This window comes from Bos grunniens, chromosome 16 (genome assembly GCF_055505025.1).
Source record: "Bos grunniens cultivar Pamir isolate PY7600 chromosome 16, Bosgru_T2T1.0, whole genome shotgun sequence".
Lineage (NCBI taxonomy): Eukaryota > Metazoa > Chordata > Mammalia > Artiodactyla > Bovidae > Bos > Bos grunniens.
In genome coordinates, this window is record NC_141180.1 from 38,650,118 (window position 1) to 38,673,688 (window position 23,571).

A 23,571-nucleotide genomic window follows, 5' to 3' on the forward strand; every position below is an offset into this window, starting at 1 on the left:
CTCTGCACAGTGCGAAAAGGGAGAAACAAAGCTCATGTTAACTCAGCTACCCAGAGGAGGAGTCCCCAAGTTAATGTTTCGTCTTAGATTATTGCTTTACTAATCCCAATTTCCTGGACGCCCCTAGCCTGTTGTCAGTAGGTCACAACAGATAGCAGTGAGAAGGGATGGAGAGGGATACTAAGGACAGACCTGTAACTGCAAGAAGAGATGGCTGTCTGGGAGGAAACGGCTCCAGGGAGGAATGCACAATTCTCTGGGACAGCGTGGTGCCAAATCAGAGAGTCCTCAATTTACTCCAGAGCCAAAGAGCATCGCTGAGCAAGGGCAGTGGGTAATAAGAATACCCAGTGCCGTCCCTGATGATCAAGACGCCAAGAAGAGACCACAGCACACTTGGGTGTGGTCCCTTACCAAGGCATGAAAACGTAGAATTCAGCATGGGGAAACTTGTATCAAAGTTTAAAACCAAGAAAAATTATTTAAAATTTTTTCCCAAGCAGCCCTTGTTTTATTCATTCCTTTTGCTAATAAAGTGTTCCCAGATTTGAGCCTTCTGATAAAACAGAAAAAATGAAATGAAATAAAATTCTGGTATTTCAAGGGCTGAGTTCAGTACAGAGTAAATTCATTTAATGATGCTTCACATTTTCCAGTATCATAAAAATGAGAAGGCCTGACAGCTTACTGTAAACTTCTCGACGACACAGGCTACCCCTGGCTGCTTCACTGACGTGCTTCCAGCACCCAGCAGTACTTGGAACATAGCAGGTGCTCAAAACATCTGTTGTCTGAATGAACATACTGATATTCTCATTAGGAATTATATCCTTATCAAGCTTACTTAGTACAGTTTGAGCTGCCAGGCTCAACAATGATTTCTTTTCCTTCCCCAAACTTTACTTATTTCAAGCAGACTTAAAATGATAGGCACCCCTAACACAGGCCAGCAGTTAAGAAATAAACCATTAAGCTAAAAGCAAAAGTGACAATATAAATATAATATTTATTTGTTCACTGATGACTTTATTCACTGTTACTTTAATTACGATAAACTGTGAATAAATGATATTTCTTTAGGATAAAAGTTACATATATTTATAATTTTCTATGTTTAAGTGCTTTATTTGTTAGAAGCGTTTATTTACTTCAAAAGAAACCATGGGGAGGGTCACAAAGCTGAGGGTGAGGTAGGGACAGGATGGAGTGAAGGGAAGGGAAATGACCGCGTAAGCCATGCTGAGACCCAGAGAGGTGGGTGGAAGTAACACAAGGCAGGCAGGACTGTACCCCAAGCATTGCTCACAATGTGGCCAGAGAACTTACTTAGGTAGATGAAGACAAAAACCAGGGGATAAGTTTCAGGAGCTCAAGCAGCAAGGTCAACCTGAGGCTCTAGTCCAGTCAGCTGAGCTTGGCATCTGGCATTATTGAGCAAAGATAGCCAGGGAGCCAGGGACCACAGAGCAGGGGCAGTGATAATGAGAAACAGAGCTGGGACCTCTCCTGTGCTCGGCCTCTGTGGCGGGCCTGGCAGCAGTGGGAGAATTAGGAGGGGAAGGATAGGGAGGCACTGGGCCAATTGACACCCTCTGCAGCAGATGCAGAAAAGAGGAGCCAGAAGTGGATTTGCTGATGACTTGCCAGGAAAAAGGAAGAGCTGCATGAGAGGTCAGCCTGGGCCTAGGAGGTCTCCTGGAGTCACACCGACAAGAGGCCTATGAGGTGATAAGCACTTGAACCACAATTACCAAGCCGGGAAAACATGTGGACTCTTGGCACCAAATGTGGCTTCTACCAGGCGTCTCAACCCTTCTCCCTCTTCCTCCTCTCTTTCCCCATACAGTGCTCACAGGAGCGTGTGCTCACAGGAGCGTGCCCTCCCCACCACCCCAAGGGGTGGCCATCACACCCTCACCTGGATGAGCATCTTGCGTAGGAAGGGCATGACGAAGGCTGGGTTCATGCTGCTGAGCCGGCCCACAGTGCAGATGGCCAGCTCCCGGATCTCAAACACCTGGTCATTCAGAGCCACGAACAGGGCCTGCAGGTTCTCCGCCTGGGCCAGGTGTGCATCAAAGCGCTCGTCCAGGGACGCCAAGACACAGTAGCGGATGTCAGGGTCTGCAAGAGCAAGTGAGCCTTTCAGTGCTTCTACTCTTTCATCCCTCCAGTCCCTTCCCACATCTGCCTCCACTGCCATCATCCTAGAGGGGGACTCCAGACACCCTTGTCTCACTGAACTTGTCATTTTCTTTCTCTACTGAAAGGACAAAGATGACAGAATTTAAGGCTGATTATCTTACACAATAGGCTGGCATGGCCAAACCTAACGCCTTGCCAGAAGAAGAGCTGGACATCAGTTTGTTGAGGCCGAAGGATTCCAGAAGGACCATGCAAGGAAGCTGGCTACTTCTAACTGCACCTGGCACCTACACTTCCCTAGACTGCCTGCATCTCACAATTTACCAGGATCGGTTATCCCAACCACGAGCAGTTTGCTGAGCACATCTGCCACCACTTGCACTGCAGTCTGGCTGACCACATGAGCGTGGCCACTGATGAGGTGGACAGAGGGTGTGAGCAGGCGGGAGCAGGTGCGGGCGGCCTCCATACGGATCTCCTTGTGCTCGCTGTTCAGGAAGTGATCCGCACAGTGGCGGACAAACTGGGTCAGAGAGTGGCCTGGATACAAGGGCAGAGAGAAGACAGAATGAACACCGCTGCTTTGGACAGCAGCTCTGTGACTCACTGGCTGCAATTTCCACTTAGTGGCTACTAATTTAATTTTCAGCAAGATGTTGATCAGCAAGATACTGATCCAGAACTCTTCTCTTAAAAAGGTAACAAATGGGATTCCAATGGGCAGAAAGGCAGATGGAGAAGGAACTGGGTGACGTACAAAAGACAGTTCCTTCCTGCTTCCATCCTAATCTTTTATTTCCTTCAAAAAATGAACTATTTTGTTATATTCTGACACTGTTTTTCATATTCCCAGGCTTCCATCCTAATCTTTTATTTCCTTCAAAAAATGAATTATTTTGTTTTATTCTGACACTGTTTTTCATATTCCCAGAGAGAAAAACCATTTTTGATCAAATTTACCTTGTCTATTTTAGTTTCCAGATTCAAACATCAAAAAGAGAGTTTGATGTAGGCTGAGTTTAAATATAACTCCTTGCTATTCATTAGAAATAAATTATCCTGAGTGTTAATCAGTGTAACTGGAGGAACTGAAACGGGAAATCATGGATGCCGTAAGTACTCAGACAGCACATCTAGACTTCTTATACTTGATGTTTCTCTGCAGTCTTGACCAGTACCACCTACGTGATCTTAAATTTCATCTACGTGTGCATTTTTCTCTCCTGAAATATATCTCCCTAGGGTGTTAACGTGGGTTTTTCTGCAGCTTGGAATTCCAAACTGAACTGCATAGTACAGTACTCTTGGAAATCATACAGCCATAGTAACAAAAACACCCCAAGCCCTGCTTATACATTTTAAAGCATTAAACACCATCTCAGCTACAGGGAGGTAAGAAAGTGCAGAGTCCACCTCTGTAGCATTAGTTCTTTGGATTAATGCATACTATTCTTCAAAATATCTGTACCCCCTACCCACTTTTCCTGTCTTTGTATGAGACAAAGAAACAAAGATAGGAATTAACAATATACAGAAAGAATATAGGAAGGATGAGCTGCTGCAGAATCAGCCACCCTGTCTCCAAGACCCAAGCCAGAGCCAGGGATTCTAGGCACCCTCAGTCTGTTCTCCAGGTTCCCAGTGTCACTGACTTTCTTGGCAAGAGTCACCACCTTTTCTTACCTTCAAATTCAAAACTGCCAAGAGTTCGGAGAGCAAGGGTGATGCTGCCCACATCACTGGCCTCAGGGAGGGTCGTGAGACCAGGGGAAGCCAGCTGATGGGCCAGGCCCTTGGGCATGCCGGGGTGCCGGAGGGGTTTGTGCATAAGGACCAGGGACAGCATCTTCAGGAGCCCGTCTTGGATGTCCTTTTTCAGCTGTGGAATCTGACGGCTCAGGTCGTAGAGCACAGCTGTGAGGGCAGGGCTGAAGGGTGGGAAACCAGTCACGACAAGGGCATGTGACATCTGGTCTGTTCTGGAGAAGAAACAGCCCTTTCTCTCCAGAACAGGGACTGGGTCCCATCTCTGCTTGGTTTTTACAGCAGAAAGAATACTATAAAATTGAATATATATCCTAAAATCTCTTGGTCTGATTCCGGATTTCAAAACAATCTATGATTTTATATTGAGCAAACCTGTTTACTATAATTTAGCCACTAAAACCAAGTCTCAGTAAGTTACCTGGGAAGCAGATTGACAGCATCATCCTTATTTTATAGATGAAGAGAACGAAAGTGTAGGGAGCTTAAGTAATTTGCCCATAATAATATAAATGACAACTGCGAACATTACCAGAGCGCTTCTTAAACACACAGTACTTTGTGAACTCTTCTACTGAATCCCCAGGACAAATCCAGACAATAGGAATTGTTATTGTACCCACTTTTCAGACTAGAAAGCTGAGGCTCAGAGAAGTTAAATAATTTAGTTACAATCACCAAGCAAGCTAGTGATGAAACATGGATTTGAAATCAGCCTCTGTATTTAGTGTGAGCTATCCTACCTAGTCAATGTTATATGCCAACAGCCATGCCTCTTTCTTTCCACACAGACCCAGGAGTGTGGCTCGAGCCTCATACTAACTGAGACAGGGACAGCTCAGGTTCCTGACACCTACCTCAGGCCCACCGCCAGCATGGGCTCCAGCAGCTCCTTGATGTCCTGTTGGATGCCTGGCCCCATGGCTCGGGCCAGCATGCTGATGCAGGTGAACACTGTGGCATCCACCTGCATAGCCTTCTGTCTCCTGCAGAGAACCCAAGTGTGACCAGTTTAGACATAATGGCATTTTGTGATGTCCTACCTCAAAATCACCGTGGGGCAAGCAGGGCAGGTTACCCAAATGGGGCCACCCCATGTGGGTGTGCAGGTGACCTAGTGGGGCCCATCACACTGCCGTCACTGCAGACTTGTATATTTACAACAAATGTCCAGCAGATGGCAGTAAAGTCTCCTGAGTAAGGGGCCCACTTCAGAATTCACACAAAAGGCGCCACATGGGTTAGAGTGGTGCTGGCCAAGGTACCGATTTAGGAAGCAAACTGAGCAAGATGCAGGTCAGGGACCAGGAGTGAAGGGCACAGCCATCATGTGGGAAGAAATTCTACTCCCTGTGAGGAGAAGGCTGGGCTTGAGATGGGCGAGGCTCAGTAATTCACTAGCACAATCCTTGCTACTAACACAGGGAACTATGAAGACACAATTCTAATGAACTCTGACCCCCTGAGACTTAGAGAAGATACCCCAGCCTCGCCACTCTGCAGGGTGCTGAGGTCTTTCTCATATTTTATTCATTGGGAGGTTTCGAGAGGAAGAATAATGTATCCAACTTTAGTGATGAAAGGGTGACCATTAGGTCCCCTCATTTCTAGTCTGGGAATCCTCACTTTAGTTGTTATCAGAATAAGACCTTTGAAAGCCAGAGAAAAGAACAGAACTAGGAGATTCCCAGTAAGTAATATACATATTGAGAACAGCACTGGTATCTAATATGTTTGCAGGTATTCAAGCTTCCCAAATATTTACATCGATGTCACTTCATTTGGAAAAGGCCAGAGCTCAATTGAGGAAGGGCTATTCATTATATAATTTGCTGGTTAATGATGCAGAGAACAGGATTAAGCTCCACAGAAACTGGAATGGAGCATCCTTTCTCCTCAACCAAATGGGGTGGAAGATGAAATAGTAATAAAGATGCTTACTTATGGGCGAAGTCCTTAGGGGGCAGGGCTGCTCGGATGATGTCCAGCACACGAGGTAAATAGACCTTGAACTCAGACCTCACAGCCACAGAAAGTAGCCCCAGGGCTTGAAAGGCTGCTGTCCGTTCCTTCTCCTTCTTGACGCAGCTCAGGACATGGTTCATGGTATCCTGGAGGTACTGGGTATCTGAGCACAGAAACGACAAAGTGTATATGGCTCAAGGTGAGGGCTGGTCTCTGTGTCAAGGTCAGGGTTCCTATGCAACATGCAATTTAAGAATAAATCAAGAAAGCCTGTTGGAAAGGCATTAAAGAGAATTGAGAGAATGTACAAACCAAATTCTTACGCTTGATCATCACTCCTCTGATAAAGCTTTTAGAAATATTAGAAATATAAGCTGTTTTTCTCCTTTAATAAAAAAAAAAAACTTAATCACATTAATTGTCCCCATCCGTGTTACATTTTGAGGGAAAAGATTATATGCTCTTGTTTAAGAAATATATGTTAAATCTTGGTTTAAAACGAGGAAAGGATCAACTAAGCTATTTTATATTGAAATTTACAGTAATATTGAAAATTGTTTCCAATAAACAGGCCATTCCACTCAGCCTAGGCCTAGAAATCACTTTGCTATCACCTAGAGAATTCTGTACAGTTATATTTAATAGAATAAGATTTAGTCTGTAATTTGGAAAGCCACATGTGTATTTTCATTAAGTTTACATAAGCCAATGTGCACGGGTAGGCGATTCTTGGGCAATTTAAGCTAAAGTGTTATGACTCCTCAGAAGGCTGGAGCTGCCTGCTTCGTGCCTTGCTTCTGTTTCTCCTCTTCCATCTCGCTGGCCTCAAGGCCGTGCACCGGCAGCACATACTTTGGAGCGGAGAAGGCGAGACCGTATGTCCACTATCCCCGAGAAAGTGGGGGCTGTGGAGGGCCACGATAGCCGCACTCAGCAACACGCCACTGCGTTTCCGCCATTGACGTATGTCTCCTCTAATAGCTCGAGGTCAGGTGAGGTGAGACCACACATCTCCCGTCCCCAAGTGAGCGCTGGAGAGGGAGGGCCACCAGGACCACACTCAGCAACACACATCACTGCGTTTACACCACTGAGGAATGTCTTCTCTCACAGTTCGTGGTCAAATGAGTTGACCTCCCACCAGCTGAGGCACGCTGGGGCTTGAAAACAGTCAGAGACCAAGGGGATACCACCCTCAAATCAGAGTGCGTCTAGGAGGAAAACTAGACCTTTGCAGAAGGGCAGTGTTTCAGCAGGAAATGAGCTTAAATGATAGTGGCAATTTCCTTTTCCAGATTTAGCACCCCAAGAGACTAGGAATCTGGCATTGCTAGATTCTAGCCCAAACCCAAGGGGAGTATTTTTGACATTCCCAAAGGTTGCATCATCAGGAAGTGCAAGCAATGACTTCCAAACTGTTAAGCTTTAAAAAGTGGCACTTTCCCAATGAGACTGTACTTACACAGGCTGCTCAGGCTGAATTAAGGACATATTTTAGTATATTATTTAATAAAACAACAAAAACCCACATCAAAAGAACAAACCTGGGGGCCTTCTGAGCCTTTGTATCCTGCTGCTAGGCCGTCTTTTGAACTTACTAGGGTAACTGCTTCCACAATATGCCAGACTTTGATCAAATATGGCCTACTTATTACTCTCTTTTGAACCACAGACTTTCAAACCAAGATCATTTAAAGCTCTATTGAATAGGGGCGTGTCTGGTTATTAAAAAGAGAGAAAAGCTGCTGAGCACCAGGAGGGAAGAATAGAAAACTGAAAAACTACGGGTGATTTTCATTACATCCTTTCTTTATGGTTCAGTGATTTTATGTGGCTATTTGTCTCATCCTCACTCAGCATGGCCTGTGCTCACACCCCACAGGTTAACACTTCACCAGCTGTATTTTGCCGCTGTCTCATCTGAGCTGAGCAGTATGAGATGAGTCTATGCCAGGGAAAGGCATCTGTGGAGGGGCAGGCTGGCCTTCCGTTTCCCATCTCGGCTCTCACTGCGTCCTATATGCTTATGAAATGCAGGCAGCATGCACCACAGTGAAGACCAAAGAGATGTAGGGCCAAGGTCTCTACACCCAGCAAGGAGGCAGGTGAGACCAGGATGTTAAGTATGAACAGGCAACTGGAGTAATAGTATAATTTTTACCTTTACCTTATTATTAAAAAGGCTTTGAAGTAGCCAGAGGAGCCAGCAACAGTAATGGTTTCTATTTCTTGGAGCTCACTCTGCACCAGGCACTTAGAAAGGTGCTTAGACATTCAGGCAGCCCATCTCATGGTGCAGGAACTGTCACTCTAACTGGACCCATCCAGAAGTGAAGGTCCAGGAAGGTCACACAATCTGCCCCCAACTTCGCAGCTAAGAACAGAGGCTGGGACTTTCCCCCTAGTGGTCTACTGTTTAAGACTCTGTGCTCCCAATGCAGGAGGCGCAGGTTCGATCCCTGGTTGGGGGACTAAGATCCGGCATGCCTCAAGGCGCAGCCAAGCAAAAAGAACAAAGGGAAGATTCACCCCAGGTCTGATGCTGTGGCCCTTCCACAGCTGGGGGTTATAATGAGAAAGGAAAAGCATGCTTCCAGCTGAAGTGAACCAGGCAGGCCTCAGGGAGAAGCCACTGTCTGAGCTGGGCCAGTTTCAGGAGCTAGGAATTCACAGCAACCCCTGGGAACAGGGCAGGAAGGGGGGAAGCCACAGTCTGTCACTCGTGAAACCAGCCCCTAAAGCGTCTAGTCCTTCCTCCTTGTGAGCGAGGACGCAGCCTGGTGCCCACCTCAGGGGCAGATGCAGGACTGCATCGGCTCCTCTGTGCCCCACAGACTAGCCGCTGCACCCCACAGAAACCCAAACTTCCCTTCCTTCAGTCTATCTGGAGCCCATTCGTGAACGAACATGTTGGCTTCCACGCGAGAACTTGCTTGGCTCTAGCAGCGCCTCTGCCTGCACATTCGGACTGTCCCGGTGTTTGCCACATTTACAGAAAATCTGAACTACGTACCGCTGAAACTGGCTAAGAAACCAGAGACTGGCCTTTCAGCAGTCACTGCTTCAAATGAGAAGCAGTTGTAACTTTCTGCAATCACGTCTTCTCTGTTTAATTACCCCTGATGGGTAACAACACAACGCATCCATGGACATCCTCACCTGTGAAGGCAGAAGGTCGGAAGGCAGCCAAGCGGGGCAACAAATTAAGGATTGTCATTTGGATCAGCGAGTTCTTGCTATTCCTGCACTTCAGCACCCACTGGCACACCTGAGACAGGAAGGACACAGGGTTGGTAAAGGAAGGGGAGGCATGGAGCTTGGGAAAAGAGAGAGCAGGCCTCCTGCTACTGACCTGATCAAATTTCTCCTCCATCAAGTCCCTGCAGCAGCGACTTTCCACCAGCATGGACTTTGCTGGGCTGGGGGAGGCCCCAAAGCCCATGAGGCCTTGGTGAGAGCTGTACCCCAGCAGCCCCACCAAGGCATTTGACTGCTGGGGCTGCACGGACTGGAAACTGGTGAAGGGGGTGATGTGACGGGGCTTCGTTCCAAAACCCATGAGATCCTTGCAGTACTTGTCATGGACCAACTGCTGCTGTGTGATTTCTTCCATTTCTTCTCTCAGGCGCTGTACACATGGGGGAGAAGTCACCTTTACTCACAAGAGGCATTTACCTGGGCACCGTGGAGTCTATGAGCAACACACACCCAACCCTGAAATGTAGCTCTTCCCACAGGGGATGGAGGCCACTCTTCTTGAGGATTCAGGTTTCCCTAGGACCTTGCAGGGGGCCTGATTCTAATTTAGGCAGAAGAGCACCACCTACTGAAGGATGAAGCAGCAGCAGGGGGCTGGCTCCCAAGGACCCGTAAGCTACCCTTGGTGTGGGAAAGCTGACTGTTGATGGCTATGACAGGAGACTCCTGAGAGGGTGAGGGGCAGCCCCACCCTGCTAAGGAAGCTCTGCTGTCCCTCTTCTCACCTGAAACCCAGGTAGAAACAGCGGAGGCAAGTGATATTCTCAGAGGCCTAGGAATTCTGTAAGAGGCATGGAACAAGCTGATTGGCTGAGAACTCACACCTCTTACCTATTCAAAGGACTGCTCAATAACTCGTCCTCCAGCAGTCCAAATTGAGAAAGATAAGAGAACAATTAATTTCCAGACTTCCAAACTCTTCTCACAGATATTTTCATTTTTCAGAAAATCTTGTCCACTATTTTTGTCAAGGTCACCAACATTCTTTTGTTGCTAAATCGAATGGTCTCAGTCCTCATCTTATTTGACTTGTCTGCAGCATCTGATCCAACAGTGTTTCCTCCTCCTTGACACCCTTCACTCACTTGGCTCCTTGGACCCTGAGCTTTGCTGGCACCCACACCCACCACCACCACTACTCCTTGGTCTCCCTGGGTTCCTCAGGATCTCAGCCCCCAACTCTCCCCCAACCACCCTAGTTACCGGGGAGTTCTCATCTAGTCTCACGACTGGAAATAACATCCACATGCCAACAACTCCCACATCTGTCTCTCGCTCAGATCTCTCCCCCAAACTACTCAACATCTCCACTCAGATGCACAATAACAAGTTCAAAAGCAAACCCCTGACCTTCCACCCCAGACCCATTACTCCCATCTCAGTAAATAGCAACTCTACCCTTCGGGTTACTGAGGCCCCAAACCTGGACTCCTCTCTCTCCCACCAACCTCCAAATCCCAAATTTAGAACCCAACCCCTCCTGGCACCACCACAGCTCCCAGTATGGTCTACACTGCCCAAGTTCTCTACTGAGATGCTACAGTTCTGTCCTGACTAGACTCCTGGCCTCAGCCCTGGCCCCTCCATTAATTTATTTCCAACGATATGTGCAGGGGCTTCTGAGATCCTATGTGATGAGTCCCCTCCTGCCCCAGGTATTCCCTGGACCCTGCCTCCCAACTCCTCTCTCCTCTCATTCAGCTCACAACAGCAAGCTCGCTCCCTTCATAAAGCAGCACACTCCTACCATGGGGCCTTGTGCTTACAGAACCAGCTGTCTGGAAGGGGCATCCCCAGATGTTTGTATGGCTTTGTCCTTAGCTTCTTCACGGCTATGCTCAAATGTCACCATATTGTAAAATGTAATCCTTGATCCATGCTAGCTTCCCCATTCCTTTCTCTGCCCTACTTTTCTCCACAGCACGTATCGCCATATGCTGTACTATATATACTTTTATTGATTTGTGTATTGTCTGCCTCCTTTTGCTAGTATGTACTGTTTTATTCACTGCTGCATTATTCTAGCTCTTAGGACACAGTATAACTGGCCTATAGTAGAAAATCAGAGATACCAAAGGAACATTTCATGCAAAGATGGGCTCGATAAGGGACAGAAATGGTATGGACCTAACAGAAGCAGAAGATATTAAGAAGAGATGGCAAGAATACACAGAAGAACTGTACAAAAAAGGTCTTCACGACCCAGATAATCACGATGGTGTGGTCACTGACCTAGAGCCAGACATCCTGGAATGTGAAGTCAAGTGGGCCTTAGAAAGCATCACTACAAACAAAGCTAATGGAGGTGATAGAATTCCAGTTCAGCTCTTCCAAACCCTGAAAGATGATGCTGTGAAAGTGCTGCACTCAATATGCCAGCAAATTTGGAAAACTCAGCAGTGGCCACAGGACTGGAAAAGGTCAGTTTTCATTACAATCCCAAAGAAAGGCAACGCCAAAGAATGCTCAAACTACTGCACAATTGCACTCATCTCACATGCTAGTAAAGTAATGCTCAAAATTCTCCAAGCCAGGCTTCAGCAATATGTGAACCGTGAACTTCCTGATGTTCAAGCTGGTTTTAGAAAAGGCAGAGGAACCAGAGATCAAATTGCCAACATTCACTGGATCATGGAAAAAGCAAGAGAGTTCCAGAAAAACATCTATTTCTGCTTTATTGACTATGCCAAAGCCTTTGACTGTGTGGATCACAATAAACTGTGGAAAATTCTGAAAGAGATGGGAATACCAGACCACCTGATCTGCCTCTTGAGAAATTTGTATTCAGGTCAGGAAGCAACAGTTAGAACTGGACATGGAACAACAGACTGGTTCCAAATAGGAAAAGGAGTACATCAAGGCTGTATATTGTCACCCTGTTTATTTAACCTATATGCAGAGTACATCATGAGAAACGCTGGACTGGAAGAAACACAAGCTGGAATCAAGACTGCCGGGAGAAATATCAATAACCTGAGATATGCAGATGACACCACCCTTATGGCAGAAAGTGAAGAGGAACTAAAAAGCCTCTTGATGAACGTGAAAGTGGACAGTGAAAAAGTTGCAACCTTCAGAAAACTAAGATCATGGCATCTGGTCCCATCACTTCGTGGGAAATAGATGGGGAAACAGTGGAAACAGTGTCAGACTTTATTTTTCTGGGCTCCAAAATCAGTGCAGATGGTGACTGCAGCCATGAAATTAAAAGACGCTTACTCCTTGGAAGGAAAGTTATGACCAACCTAGATAGCACATTCAAAAGCAGAGACATTACTTTCCCAACAAAGGTTCGTCTAGTCAAGGCTATGGTTTTTCCTGTGGTCATGTATGGATGTGAGAGTTGGACTGTGAAGAAGGCTGAGCACCGAAGAATTGATGCTTTTGAACTGTGGTGTTGGAGAAGACTCTTGAGAGTCCCTTGGACTGCAAGGAGAACCAACCAGTCCGTTCTAAAGGAGATAAGCCCTGGGATTTCTTTGGAAGGAATGATGCTAAAGCTGAAACTCCAGTACTTTGGCCACCTCATGCGAAGAGTTGACTCATTGGAAAAGACTCTGATGCTGGGAGGGATTGGGGGCAGCAGGAGAAGGGGATGACAGAGGATGAGATGGCTGGATGGCATCACTGACTCGATGGACATGAGTCTGAGTGAACTCCGGGAGTTGGTGATGGACAGGGAGGCCTGGCGTGCTGCGATTCATGGGGTCGCAAAGAGTCGGACAAGACTGGGCGACTGATCTGATCTGATCTGATAGTAGATGCTCATTCTATTCTGTTAAATGAATGAAGAAGTTATGAAATTATAATACTTTATATTTGTACGGTGGTGATGGTTTAGTTGCTAAGTCATGTCTGACTCTTGCAACCCCATGGACTGTAGCCCGCCAGGCTTCTCTGTCCATGGGATTTTCCCAGGCAAGAACACTGGAGTGTGTAGCCATTCCCTTCTCCAGGAGATCTTCCCAAACCAGGGATGAAACCCAGGTCTCCTGCACTGTAGAATTCTTTACCGACAGAGCCAACAGGAAAGCCCTTATATTTGTATAGTTCTTCATAATTTACAAAGTACCGTCACCAAAGTACTATTTCATTTAAACCTGTGAGCTAGGTGATATTGTCCCGTTTTTCTGGAGACAACAAAGATCCCAGAGCTGTGTGGGGTACAGTGGAAAGCATGTTATACTCAGGTGGGGAAATCTCTGAGGATGATCATTTACGCAATGCCCACTAGGAATCAGGAGTTGAGCTAAGCACCCCATATATATTTAGAAACCTTACAGGAGCTCCATGAGGTGGATAAGACCCTGTTAAAACTGAGAAAACTGAGGGGGTGAAGTAATTTACCCAAGTCACACAGCAGAGAGAGGAGTGGGGATCCAGAGCTAGACTCTGTGCTTCACACGCTGCAGCACACACTGTGCCCACACCCAGGACGTAGGCACTGACAAACGTCACTGGGCCTCCAAAAGCAGGAAGCCCCGGGGTAAAATTCCACAGCAACCAGTTCCCCACTGGAAGACTACCTCCCAGATACACCCTGAATCCAGCACGAGTGGACTGACACTGAATCCACTTCTGCGTCTACACTACCAGAGTCAGTGGAAGCCGTATCTGTGCCACAGCCGCACCTTCCAGGGGCCGCTTCCAGCCGAGAGAACGCAGTAAGAATGCTATGGCGGGCCTCCTCTGACAGCCAGGTCCGGCCTGAGGACCCTGGGATGGCTCTGCATGGTAGATTAGGACGCTTCCATCCCATTCTTCCCACTCTTGTTCACTCAGGGTCAGACACGCGTTGAGGCCTGATGGTTCTCCCAGCCTCTTCCAGCTCCCTCCTCATTTTCTCTCACAGGCTATTTCCCTAATACAATCCTTGTACTTTTAAACCCATCTTTGTAGCTGCTTTTTGAGCCAATACACCTCCTAACTCATCTTTCTGCTTTCCTCCCTGCCTCTCCACAAGCTCTTCCCCACAAGCAGCCAATGACTGTTAGAGACACATGCCGTCACATCATCCCCTGGGGTAAGAATAAGAGCCTGGGTGGACCACAAACTATGAGCCTCCCAGTAGGGCCTCACCCTCCCTCTTCCCACTCATGGTGCACCAGCTTCACTTCCCTTCCTGCTTGAACTTGTCAAACTCTCTTTCACCCTCAAGTCTCTGCATGGACAACCTCCCTGCCAGCCGCTAGGCTGGCTCCTCCATGTCGTGTGGTCTCAGCTCAACTGGCATCACTGCAGGGAGGGAGTCACCCCCTCCATCCTATTTCCCTCCACTCCATTTCTTCATAGATCTGGCTGCTGTCTGAAATGCTCTTATTTCTTTGTCTATTACCTGTTTCTCTATAAAATGTAAGCTTGTGAGGATGAGAATCTCGCCTGTCTCACTCTCAGAATGGCACGTGGGAAGCCTGGAACCCCTAACCCCACTGTTCCTCAGAAGTGGCTTCTCACCTCTCCCTCCATGCTACTGATCCGGACCAGCTCATTGAGGATAAGCAGGGCTCCATGGATCCGGTCATCCCGATTCATGCCCTTCTCCTTGGCCAAGGTCTCATCAAACCCTTTCTCTGCTTCTTCAAATGTGTGCTACAGAGAGATGCAGAATGCTTTCATTACACAACACCCAGAGTTAGAAAGCAGCCCGGCCATCTATGTGGGGGGTTCTGAGGTTACCATGCCTGCTCAGGGACTTGTGCCAGTATCACCAACAATACTAGTTCATTGAGATCTTTCATCTAATTTAGCTTCAACTCTCACAATGCCACCATGAGGCAGATTAAAAACAGAAACTAAGTGACTTGCCCAAGGTCACAGGGCAGCCAAGACTAGAACCCAGGTATCCAATCCCATGTTCAAGGCTCTTGGTGTAGGACAAGCCTCAGTAGGTTCTCCTGGTAGCAGCAGTCAGCACAGGACTCGCAACACTAGAGGAGAACTGGTATTTTCTCAGTATTTACTGCATTTCATTCCTCCAGACACACCCATTTTCCCCTACTTTAACATCTCTGAAAAGAGATCCCTTATAATTGTTGTTAAAAAGGCAGTGAGTGTAACTGGCATTGCAGTCTCACTATTAGTGGTGTGTAAAATAATGGCGTAGCTATGGACAGATCTTTGCCTTCGTTGGAAACAACAAAATAACTACTAATTCACAGTGAGCTTAAAAAGTCATGTAAGACCAAAGTAGACATGACACTAGCTCTGTGGCCAGGGGCCTACTTCTGCTCTTTAAGCCCAGTGATGCTCTAGGCCGAAGTGCTTTGCTGGAGGCTGGAATGGAACCATCTCCTCACCCTGTACCACTGCGGCTTCTGCATCTCTTTTGGCTCCCGCTGGGTGGTGAGGATCAGACAGGCACGAAGGGCGGCGACAGCTCCTTCCCGGATGGCCTGTTTGGGGTCCCACACGGCCACAAAAATATTATCAAAGAAGGGCTGCACTTGCTGGAAGAAGAAGGTGGGGACGCTGATGGCCAGCTCACGGAGCACCAGGACCTGGGAGGAAAGGCACACAGAGATCTTGCATCTGGATCAGACAGTTCTGTTCTCTTAGGAACACAGCCTCTTTTCATGCCAGAGCCAACACACACTAGGAAAACAGCACACTTGCCCACTCTTGTAGCTCAGAATTCCTGGGGACCTAGGAATGAGAGTAAAACTGATCAAACATCTCAGAGTCCATTATCACAGGGTGTTTAGAAATAGAACGCTTGTACAGGAAAGTCAGGACACAAGTTCTGAAAGGGCAGCCGTGTTTGATGTTTTATATACTGCTCCACTAGAAGATAGCAGATAGATAGATAAATAGCCTAGAATGTACCTGAACTACTTAAGCAGTCAATAAACTTTTACTGAATGGATGTTCCTGTTTAATATTTAATCTTGCTTTTTTCATTTGACCATGGAAAAATGGAAGGTGGGCAGGAGGGTCTGCCCCAAGTTAGAGTTAGAGAGTGGCACCAGAGGCAGGCCTCTCACCCAGGCAGGCTCCTTTCTCATGGTGCTGCCTGCTAAAGAGGGAAGCGACTGGAAAGGATCTGCCTAAAGCTTCTATTTCCACCACACTGGTTCATAGATTCTGTCTCTTAAGGACAGACTCTCCCCCGCCTCCCAGCCTGCATTTTTAGCCCATCAGACTAGTCTTTTTCAGGGATGAGCCTTGGAGAGCGAGGAGGATGTGCGTCTAGAAGAAGAGGGTAGAAGCCACCACTCCCTCAAATGCAGAACAGCCAAGGGGAAAGAGGAAGTCTGGACTGTGTACTGACCAATCAATAAATGACTAAAACATAAACAGGAAAGGCCTGGGAGAAGGCAGACCCACTCTCCCAGCAGGGGGAGCAAGCACCTCCCTTGCTCCTCTCTGCAGCCCAGAACTTCCTTATTCCACAGGATATTGAGGGACCTTGACAGAGGGATGCTGCAGATAGTGCAGCTGTCTGAGGCTTTGTAAGCCTCTTGGCCTGTGGCTTCTCTTCTTTCCTATGGCTGAACGGTGCCTTCTGGGGAAGCGTTTTCGACTGGAAAATCAGAGGTCAGGGTAAGAACTGTACACAGGGCTGCCTCTCAAGCAATGAAAGAGAACGTTAATTTTCCTCCTCAGGAACGGAGCTCAGGGTGAGGAGAGAAAGGGACCCGGGGTAGAATTCAGGGCCACCAAGAAGCACAGTGCCTCTGCCTGGAGCGACCCTCTCACTCTTTGCCTTCCAGGGCCCTGAGCACGTCAAAGAAAGGACCCCGACACGATGCACTGCTCCCCAGACACTCACAGCCGCGTGTCTCCGGCCCTCATTGCGGTCAGCACCCAGCCATTCCAGGGCTCGCTTCACCTCAAACTCCACATACTCAGCAGTGAAAGTGTCCCCTGCCATGGCGAGCCGACCGATGGCCTTGGATGCCATTTCCATGACAACTGGGTCGTTGGAGGGAAGGAGGTTCCGAAGGTAGTTAGCAAATCTTCCAATTCGAGTGGCATTCCCGCCTTCCACTCCTATGAGGCTGGCTGGAAAAAACAGGAAGGCAAAAGGTGAGGAAGGGCACAGGCTGCCCAGGAAAGTAGGCGGCTTTCAGAGGGACACAGCCAGTGACCTCTTCCTTTTAAGTACTGACTGAAATCTCCAGACAGTAAGGATGCAAACAATTTTCATTTCAACCAACAGATTTGGCATTTGTGCTAGAACTACTTACATAAAGCAAAATGACCTCATTTTAGTAAATACAATTTGTTTTCCCAAGAAGAAAAGGAAAACAAACTGGGACTGAATAATAGTTCACAGGATGGACGACTAGTTCCTGGGAGCTGAAAATTACCTGCCTTTCATTCAATGCATCCCAACTCTACTTTTCTGTTTGTGAGTCCTGCTATGCCACACCGTGCTATGGAGAAAACAGAGCCTGGAGTGAAAGCAGGCTTCTAGTCTCAGCCCTGGTACACTGGCCCTAGAAAAGTTACTTAATGGTTCTGAGATATGGTTCAGATATATGGATATCTGAAAATACCTGCTTTGCCCATGTCCCAGGACTACTGCTAGAATAGCTGAGTAAGTACACTGAAAGCCATGAGGCTCCTTAAAATTCCTTAAACAAATGTGAACTAAGTATCCAGTAGGAAGCAGACACAGGGTGCAGTGGACACAAAGGTGAGCAGTCCTTTATTTCCAGTTCCCACCTCACCAGAGACTCTGTCCTTACCTATGGCCAAAATGCCACCTTTCCTCTCATTGGCATCTGAGCTGGACACCAGTTCAAAGATGTGATGGTTCAGCTGATCATAGAAGCGAGTAGACTCCTCTTGACTCATCTACAAAAGAAGATGTACTCAGCACAACTGCTAATGTCTCCCTGATGGTGGGATGGCTCCCAAAGGTTAGGACCTGAAAGGCAGCCGGCAGGTACAGTTCAAGCCAAGGGGGACACGGCTGCTGCCCATTTCTAGTTTTAAACTGTACAGCAATTCATTGGTCTATTTAACAAATACTTATTGCATATCTTATTCAATAGCAGGCCACCTACCGTCCTAGATTCTACCTAGTACCAGAGGTATAAGGACAAATAAGACATTGTCCCTGACCTCAAGTCTGGTCTCTGTTTAGAAAGCCCCAAGCAACCAACTCTTCAAAGCCATGCCAACCACTGTTATCAGGCAGAAAGAGTAGAAGGTCTGGAATGTGGCATGAAACAGAAAAAAATGAAAAGAAACAGCCATCTCTATGCTGACTCTTAAAATACCACACCTCAGGAAATGCCACAGAAATGTGTAACTGCTGCAAAGGAATCCGCACATTCTATGGACACGAGAAACTGGGCGCCTTTCTGAAATGGAATCTTTACATTTTCTGAATCCTCACTTAGGGGTCAAGAGGCATCTAACCCAGGGATGGTACAGGTAGCCCCAACACTCCATGATGAATGGCCCCAACGACAACAGTCCGAACCTCTCGGAGCTCCATGGTGACGTAGTGCTGGAGCTCCTTGGCAGCTTTGGCCCTAGTCTCTTCATTCCGGCTCTTCAGGCCGCTGGCAAACTGCTGCAGGACGCTCACATTGCTGGACGTGGTGGCAGCTGTGGTGGCAGCAGCAGGGCCGGTTCCAAGCATCTTGCCCTGAGGTTCTTTGGAGAGATGCTTCCTTTAATATTCTGAATAACAAACTATGGCAATGAACTTATATATGGTCCCAGCTCCTCAACACAGATCTTCATATACCCAAGTCAAGCTGGGGAGCCAAACAAGGTTGGGAGACCTCACTGAAAAACATGCAAAGAGCCTTGAGCCATTCAACAACGACTGATGTTTAAAAGAGGCAGCACAGTAGCACAGGTCAAATTATGGGCTGTGCTGCCAGACTTACCTGGGTGAGAATTCATTCCAAAATTATATACCTTGAGGAAGATACTTAATAGTTTCCTTAACTGTAATAAGAGGATAATAGTACCTAACTCATAAGGTTGATGTTAGGACTGAGTGAGTTAACCCATGTTAAAAAATGATTAAAACAGTGCCAGGCACACAGTGAGTTAATCGTTACTAGGTATGATTATCTTTATGACCACTACATACATGGCACAGTCAGGTACTAGAGTGGGGAGGCAGAGGGAGAGAATAAGCATGCCTAAGGCTGCCCCTTTCCTTGAGGAAAATTTAAAGAGGGGCACTGTTTATTATTCTATAGCAGCACTACCCAACAGCAATATGAATCACAAATGTAACTTTGAATTTCCTAGTAGCCATATGGAAAAGGTAAAAAGAAACAAGAAAAATGAACACATTTAATCCCAGTACATCCCAAATATCATTTCAACACATTATCAATACAAAAAAATTATTGACATATTTTTTCATTCTTTTTTTCTGTACCGAGTCACCAAAATCGAGTGTGTATTTTACAGTTAGGTCAATTTCAACTTGGACTAGTCACATTTCAAGCACTCTAAGCCTCATGTGGCTGATGGTTATTGTATTGGGCAGCACAGTTCTATATTTTTAAAATTTTTTATTATTTTCTATTTTTATTTTGTGGTCCTGCCCTGCAGCATGTGGGATCTCATTTCCCTGACCAGGGATTGAATCTGTGCCCACTGTATTGGAGGCAAAGAGTCTTTTACCACTGGACTGTCAGGGAAGTCTCTGCTCTATAAAATGTACCTGGAACATGAGCTAAAAGAGACTGATATGTTCCTGAGATCACTCACTTATTCCTCAATTATGTACTGTCCCTTCCCTCAATAAGCTTACAGTCTAGGGGGAAACACAAATAATCAAGTGACCATAATAAAGTAGCTGTGATAAAGCTCTGCCAGACTGCTATGGCAGTAACATATACACCTGTCTACGTTATAACAGAAAATCAAATTTTCAAAATTTCTTATTTTTGAAAGAATCTGTGAAATCCAGAGGGGTAAAAAACAGTAATAATTGATTCTGAGAAGCTTTTAAATACTCCAGCATCAAGAAGAAGACTGCAGAAAGAAGTGTCAGACTTTAGGGCTGAGGAACCCCAAGGATTCCAGAGGAGAAAACTACTACAGAGTGTGTGCAGCTGGCTGTGATGAGGGGGAGGGAGGCTAGCAAGGAATTTCCAGTCTCAGAAAGGAATCAGCCTATCTTCATAAGGTCTAAGGCCCACAGGCTATCTGCTCCAGGCAGAATTCAATGAAAATACTAGAATTTAAATATACGAAGGGTCTTGGCGAGGGCTTACAGAAGTTAAAGCCAGGTGCCCAAACTAGGGATGGGGGCGGGGGAAGGAGAGGATGAAACTCAGGGTGGAACCGAGCTCAGCTCCGGGGAATGGGTCCTTGAGAGGCATCCACAGTGGAGCGCAAGGGGCTGACACTGACGTTGGTCCTCTCTGAGGACAATGTGTATAGGTGGCTCAGAAGAAGGGTTGACTGATGGGCAGTGACCCAAAGGCGCCCCAGCAACACAGGAGCTGATGGGCCGGCCTTCTGGCGCCAGAAACGCACGATAGGCTAAAGGGTCTGGGGGTTTCCTGGAGGTCCGGGAGGAGGTGGGCGTAGCCTCGCGAGGTGAGGGTCAAGGGCTCCGGCGGTGCCCAACTCCATGGGGCCAGTACTGAGGGGACCCCAAGTCCCAGACGGACGGTTTCCCGGGGTGCCCCCAGGGACCAGATTGGCCGTGGGTCTGAACATTCCGCCGCCTTGGAGGGGTCGGTGCCAGGCTCCAGACTCACCGCGCGGCTTCGGCCAAGGCCTCAACTGCCGCCGCCCGCGCCGGTACCGCCGCTTCAGGGCCCGGTCCCCACCACACGCCTTCCCCGCTGTCCTCTAAGCCGGGCGGGAGGGAGGGCGTAGTCCTAGCCCTAACGACCAATCGACGGGCATAAGAAGAAAATAGACAGGAATACAGGCCAATAATCATTTAGGAGAAGTGAGGCTTCGGGACCCGGCTTCTCCAGGGGGTGGGGACTGTTCAAATAGACAAACCCCGTGGCCAGTGGTAGGAGAAAGGAGGCTTAGGTCCTCTCGGGAGAACCAATCATTCGTGAGTTGACTTCAGTCACTTCCACGCACACATCCGGTGCATCGTTACTAAAGTTCCCCACTGCACCTGGGCCGTGGCGGTACCCATTTCGCTGTCTGGGTACCGCGGGATGGGACCACGAAGGACTAAGATCATGGCATCCAGTCCCATCACTTCATGGCATATAGATGGGCAAACAGTGGAAACAGTGGCTGACTTTATATTTCTGGGCTCCAAAATCACTGCAGATGGTGATTGTAGCCATGAAATTAAAAGACACTTACTCCTTGGAAGAAAAGTTATGACCAACCCAGACAACATATTAAAAAGCAGAGACATTACTTTGTCAACAAAGGTCAGTCTAGTCAAGGCTATGGTTTTTCCAGTGGTCATGTATGGATGTGAGAGTTGGACTATAAAGAAAGGTGAGCACTGAAGAATTGATGCTTTTGAACTGTGGTGTTGGAGAAGACTCTTGAGAGTCCCTTGGACTGCAAGGAGGGCCAACCAGTCCATCCTAAAGGAGATCAGTCCTGTGTGTTTTTTGGAAGGACTGGTGTTGAAGCTGAAACTCCAATACTTTGGCCACCTGATGTGAAGAGCTGACTCATTGGAAAAGACCCTGATGCTGGGAAAGATTGAGGGCAGGAAGAGAAGGGAACAACAGAGGATGAGATGGTTGGATGGCATCATTGACTCGATGGACATGGGTTTGGGTGGACTCCAGGAGTTGGTGATGGACAGGGAGGCCTGGAGTGCTGCAGCTCATGGGGTCGCAAAGAGTTGGACACGACTGAGCGACTGAACTGATTGAATTCAATAGATATTGTCAAATTCATTTCTTATCAGGGAAGTACCAGTTTTGATTTCCACCAGCAATATATAGGATTTTTATCTTCCTAAGACATGGTAGGGCCCTGTTTTCTAATGAACCGTCAAAGATGGTTTTATAGCAATAGTCATCAGTACATTTATAGGTCTCTTTGCAGGTTACAGAGTTTTATTGTCCATTACATTAAAATAATAGTTAATATTTATTGAGCACTTAGAAAGTATCAGTCATTTTGGTGGATACCATAGAGTAGTGGTTAAAAGCATCTTGGAGTCTAACTGAATCTGAAACTTAGCTCCAGCATTTACTGTATGAGCTATATGACTATATGAGCAAGAACTTATGTACCTAGTTTCTTATCTTTAAAACTAGAAGGATTATAATGTATATATATATAATGTATATATATATATGTATATATATAATGTATAACACCTCTGTAGGTGGTATTGTGTGGGTTCAATGCTAATACATGTAAAGTACCCAAAATACCTGGAGAAGGGGGTGGCAGCCCGCTCCAATATTCTTGCCTGGAGAATTCCATGGACAGAAGAACCTGCTGGGCTGTGGTGCATGGGGTCGCAGAATCAGACACAACTGAGCGACTAACACACACACACACACACATACACACACACACCCAAAATACCATGTGACACATATGAACAGTCACTAAATGCTGTTACTGCTATTCCTGAACATTATGAATGAGGCAGGTTGTGTTGTTCCCACTTTGTACATGAGTAATCTGATGTCCAGAGGGATTGGGTCACAAAGTAGGTAAGTGATGGAGCCAGGATTTTAATATATCTGCTTCTTCCTCTTGTCTGATTTGGCAGCATTGAATATTCAGATTTTGCCGGCCTTGCAAGTATGTGGTGGGTGGTGGAATTGTAAATGGTTAACAACTAGATGTGAGGGGAGGGGGGCATGTATGTATATTCAGGGCTTTCTTCATGCTGTGTGACCTGTGATGTCAGAATGCTCTGTCTTGAAATTCTTAATGATTTTTGAATAAGAGGTCCCGAATTTTTATCTTGCACTGGGCACCAAAATAGTCAGTCCTGTGTACATATATATTATATGTGTATTACAACTTTCACTAATATGAAGGATGTGTAGCACAAAACTTACAGATAATAATAAAATAGACAAAACTCTTTATTGTAAATTCCATATAGCGAATTGATTCTAACAGTATACTTTCTTTGATATTGTGTAACCTCCCTATGGTTGCATTGGCCAATGTGTGTAGTTCCAACATGAATGTCAGTTGGTTTTTCTCTTTTTTTAAAAAGTATTTTTGAAAATGAAGTAAGTCAAATTTTGTTGTTGTTGTTCAGTCGCTCAGTGGTATCCAACTCTTTGTGACCCCATGGACTGAAGCACACCAGGCTTCCCTGTCCTTCACTTTCTCCCACAGTTTGCTCAGACTCATGTCCATTGAGTCAGTGATGCCATCCAACCATCTCATCCTCTGCCAGAAATCCAGGATACTGGGGTTGTATTCGGTTGCTAAGTCGTGTCAGACTCTTTGGCTTCCCAGTCTTTCACTATGTCCTGGAGTTTGCTCAAACTCATGTGCATTGAGTCAGTGATGCCATCCAACCATATCTCATCTTCTGTC

The 23,571-nt window shown here is 46.7% G+C and overlaps 1 protein-coding gene across 6 annotated transcripts in view; it reads right to left on the bottom strand.

The window, feature by feature from the left end:
• Window positions 1–21,129, bottom strand: part of MTOR (mechanistic target of rapamycin kinase) — a 123,744-nt gene extending 102,615 nt beyond the window's left edge. Inside the window, exons 1-13 of one of the 6 annotated variants that reach the window (XM_086344468.1) lie at window positions 20,823–21,129; window positions 18,566–18,741; window positions 17,823–17,931; window positions 16,901–17,133; window positions 15,429–15,629; window positions 14,587–14,721; window positions 9,227–9,502; window positions 9,034–9,142; window positions 5,851–6,037; window positions 4,767–4,895; window positions 3,829–4,073; window positions 2,470–2,685; window positions 1,919–2,124 (exon numbers count right to left, since the gene is read on the bottom strand). In XM_086344468.1, the coding sequence (XP_086200594.1) occupies window positions 1,919–2,124; window positions 2,470–2,685; window positions 3,829–4,073; window positions 4,767–4,895; window positions 5,851–6,037; window positions 9,034–9,142; window positions 9,227–9,502; window positions 14,587–14,721; window positions 15,429–15,629; window positions 16,901–17,133; window positions 17,823–17,931; window positions 18,566–18,727 (2,208 nt within the window). In that variant the 5' untranslated portion in view covers window positions 18,728–18,741; window positions 20,823–21,129. The other 5 variants (XM_086344471.1, XM_086344469.1, XM_086344472.1 and 2 more) reach the window with 5 other exon arrangements.
• Window positions 21,130–23,571: the final 2,442 nt, after the last annotated feature.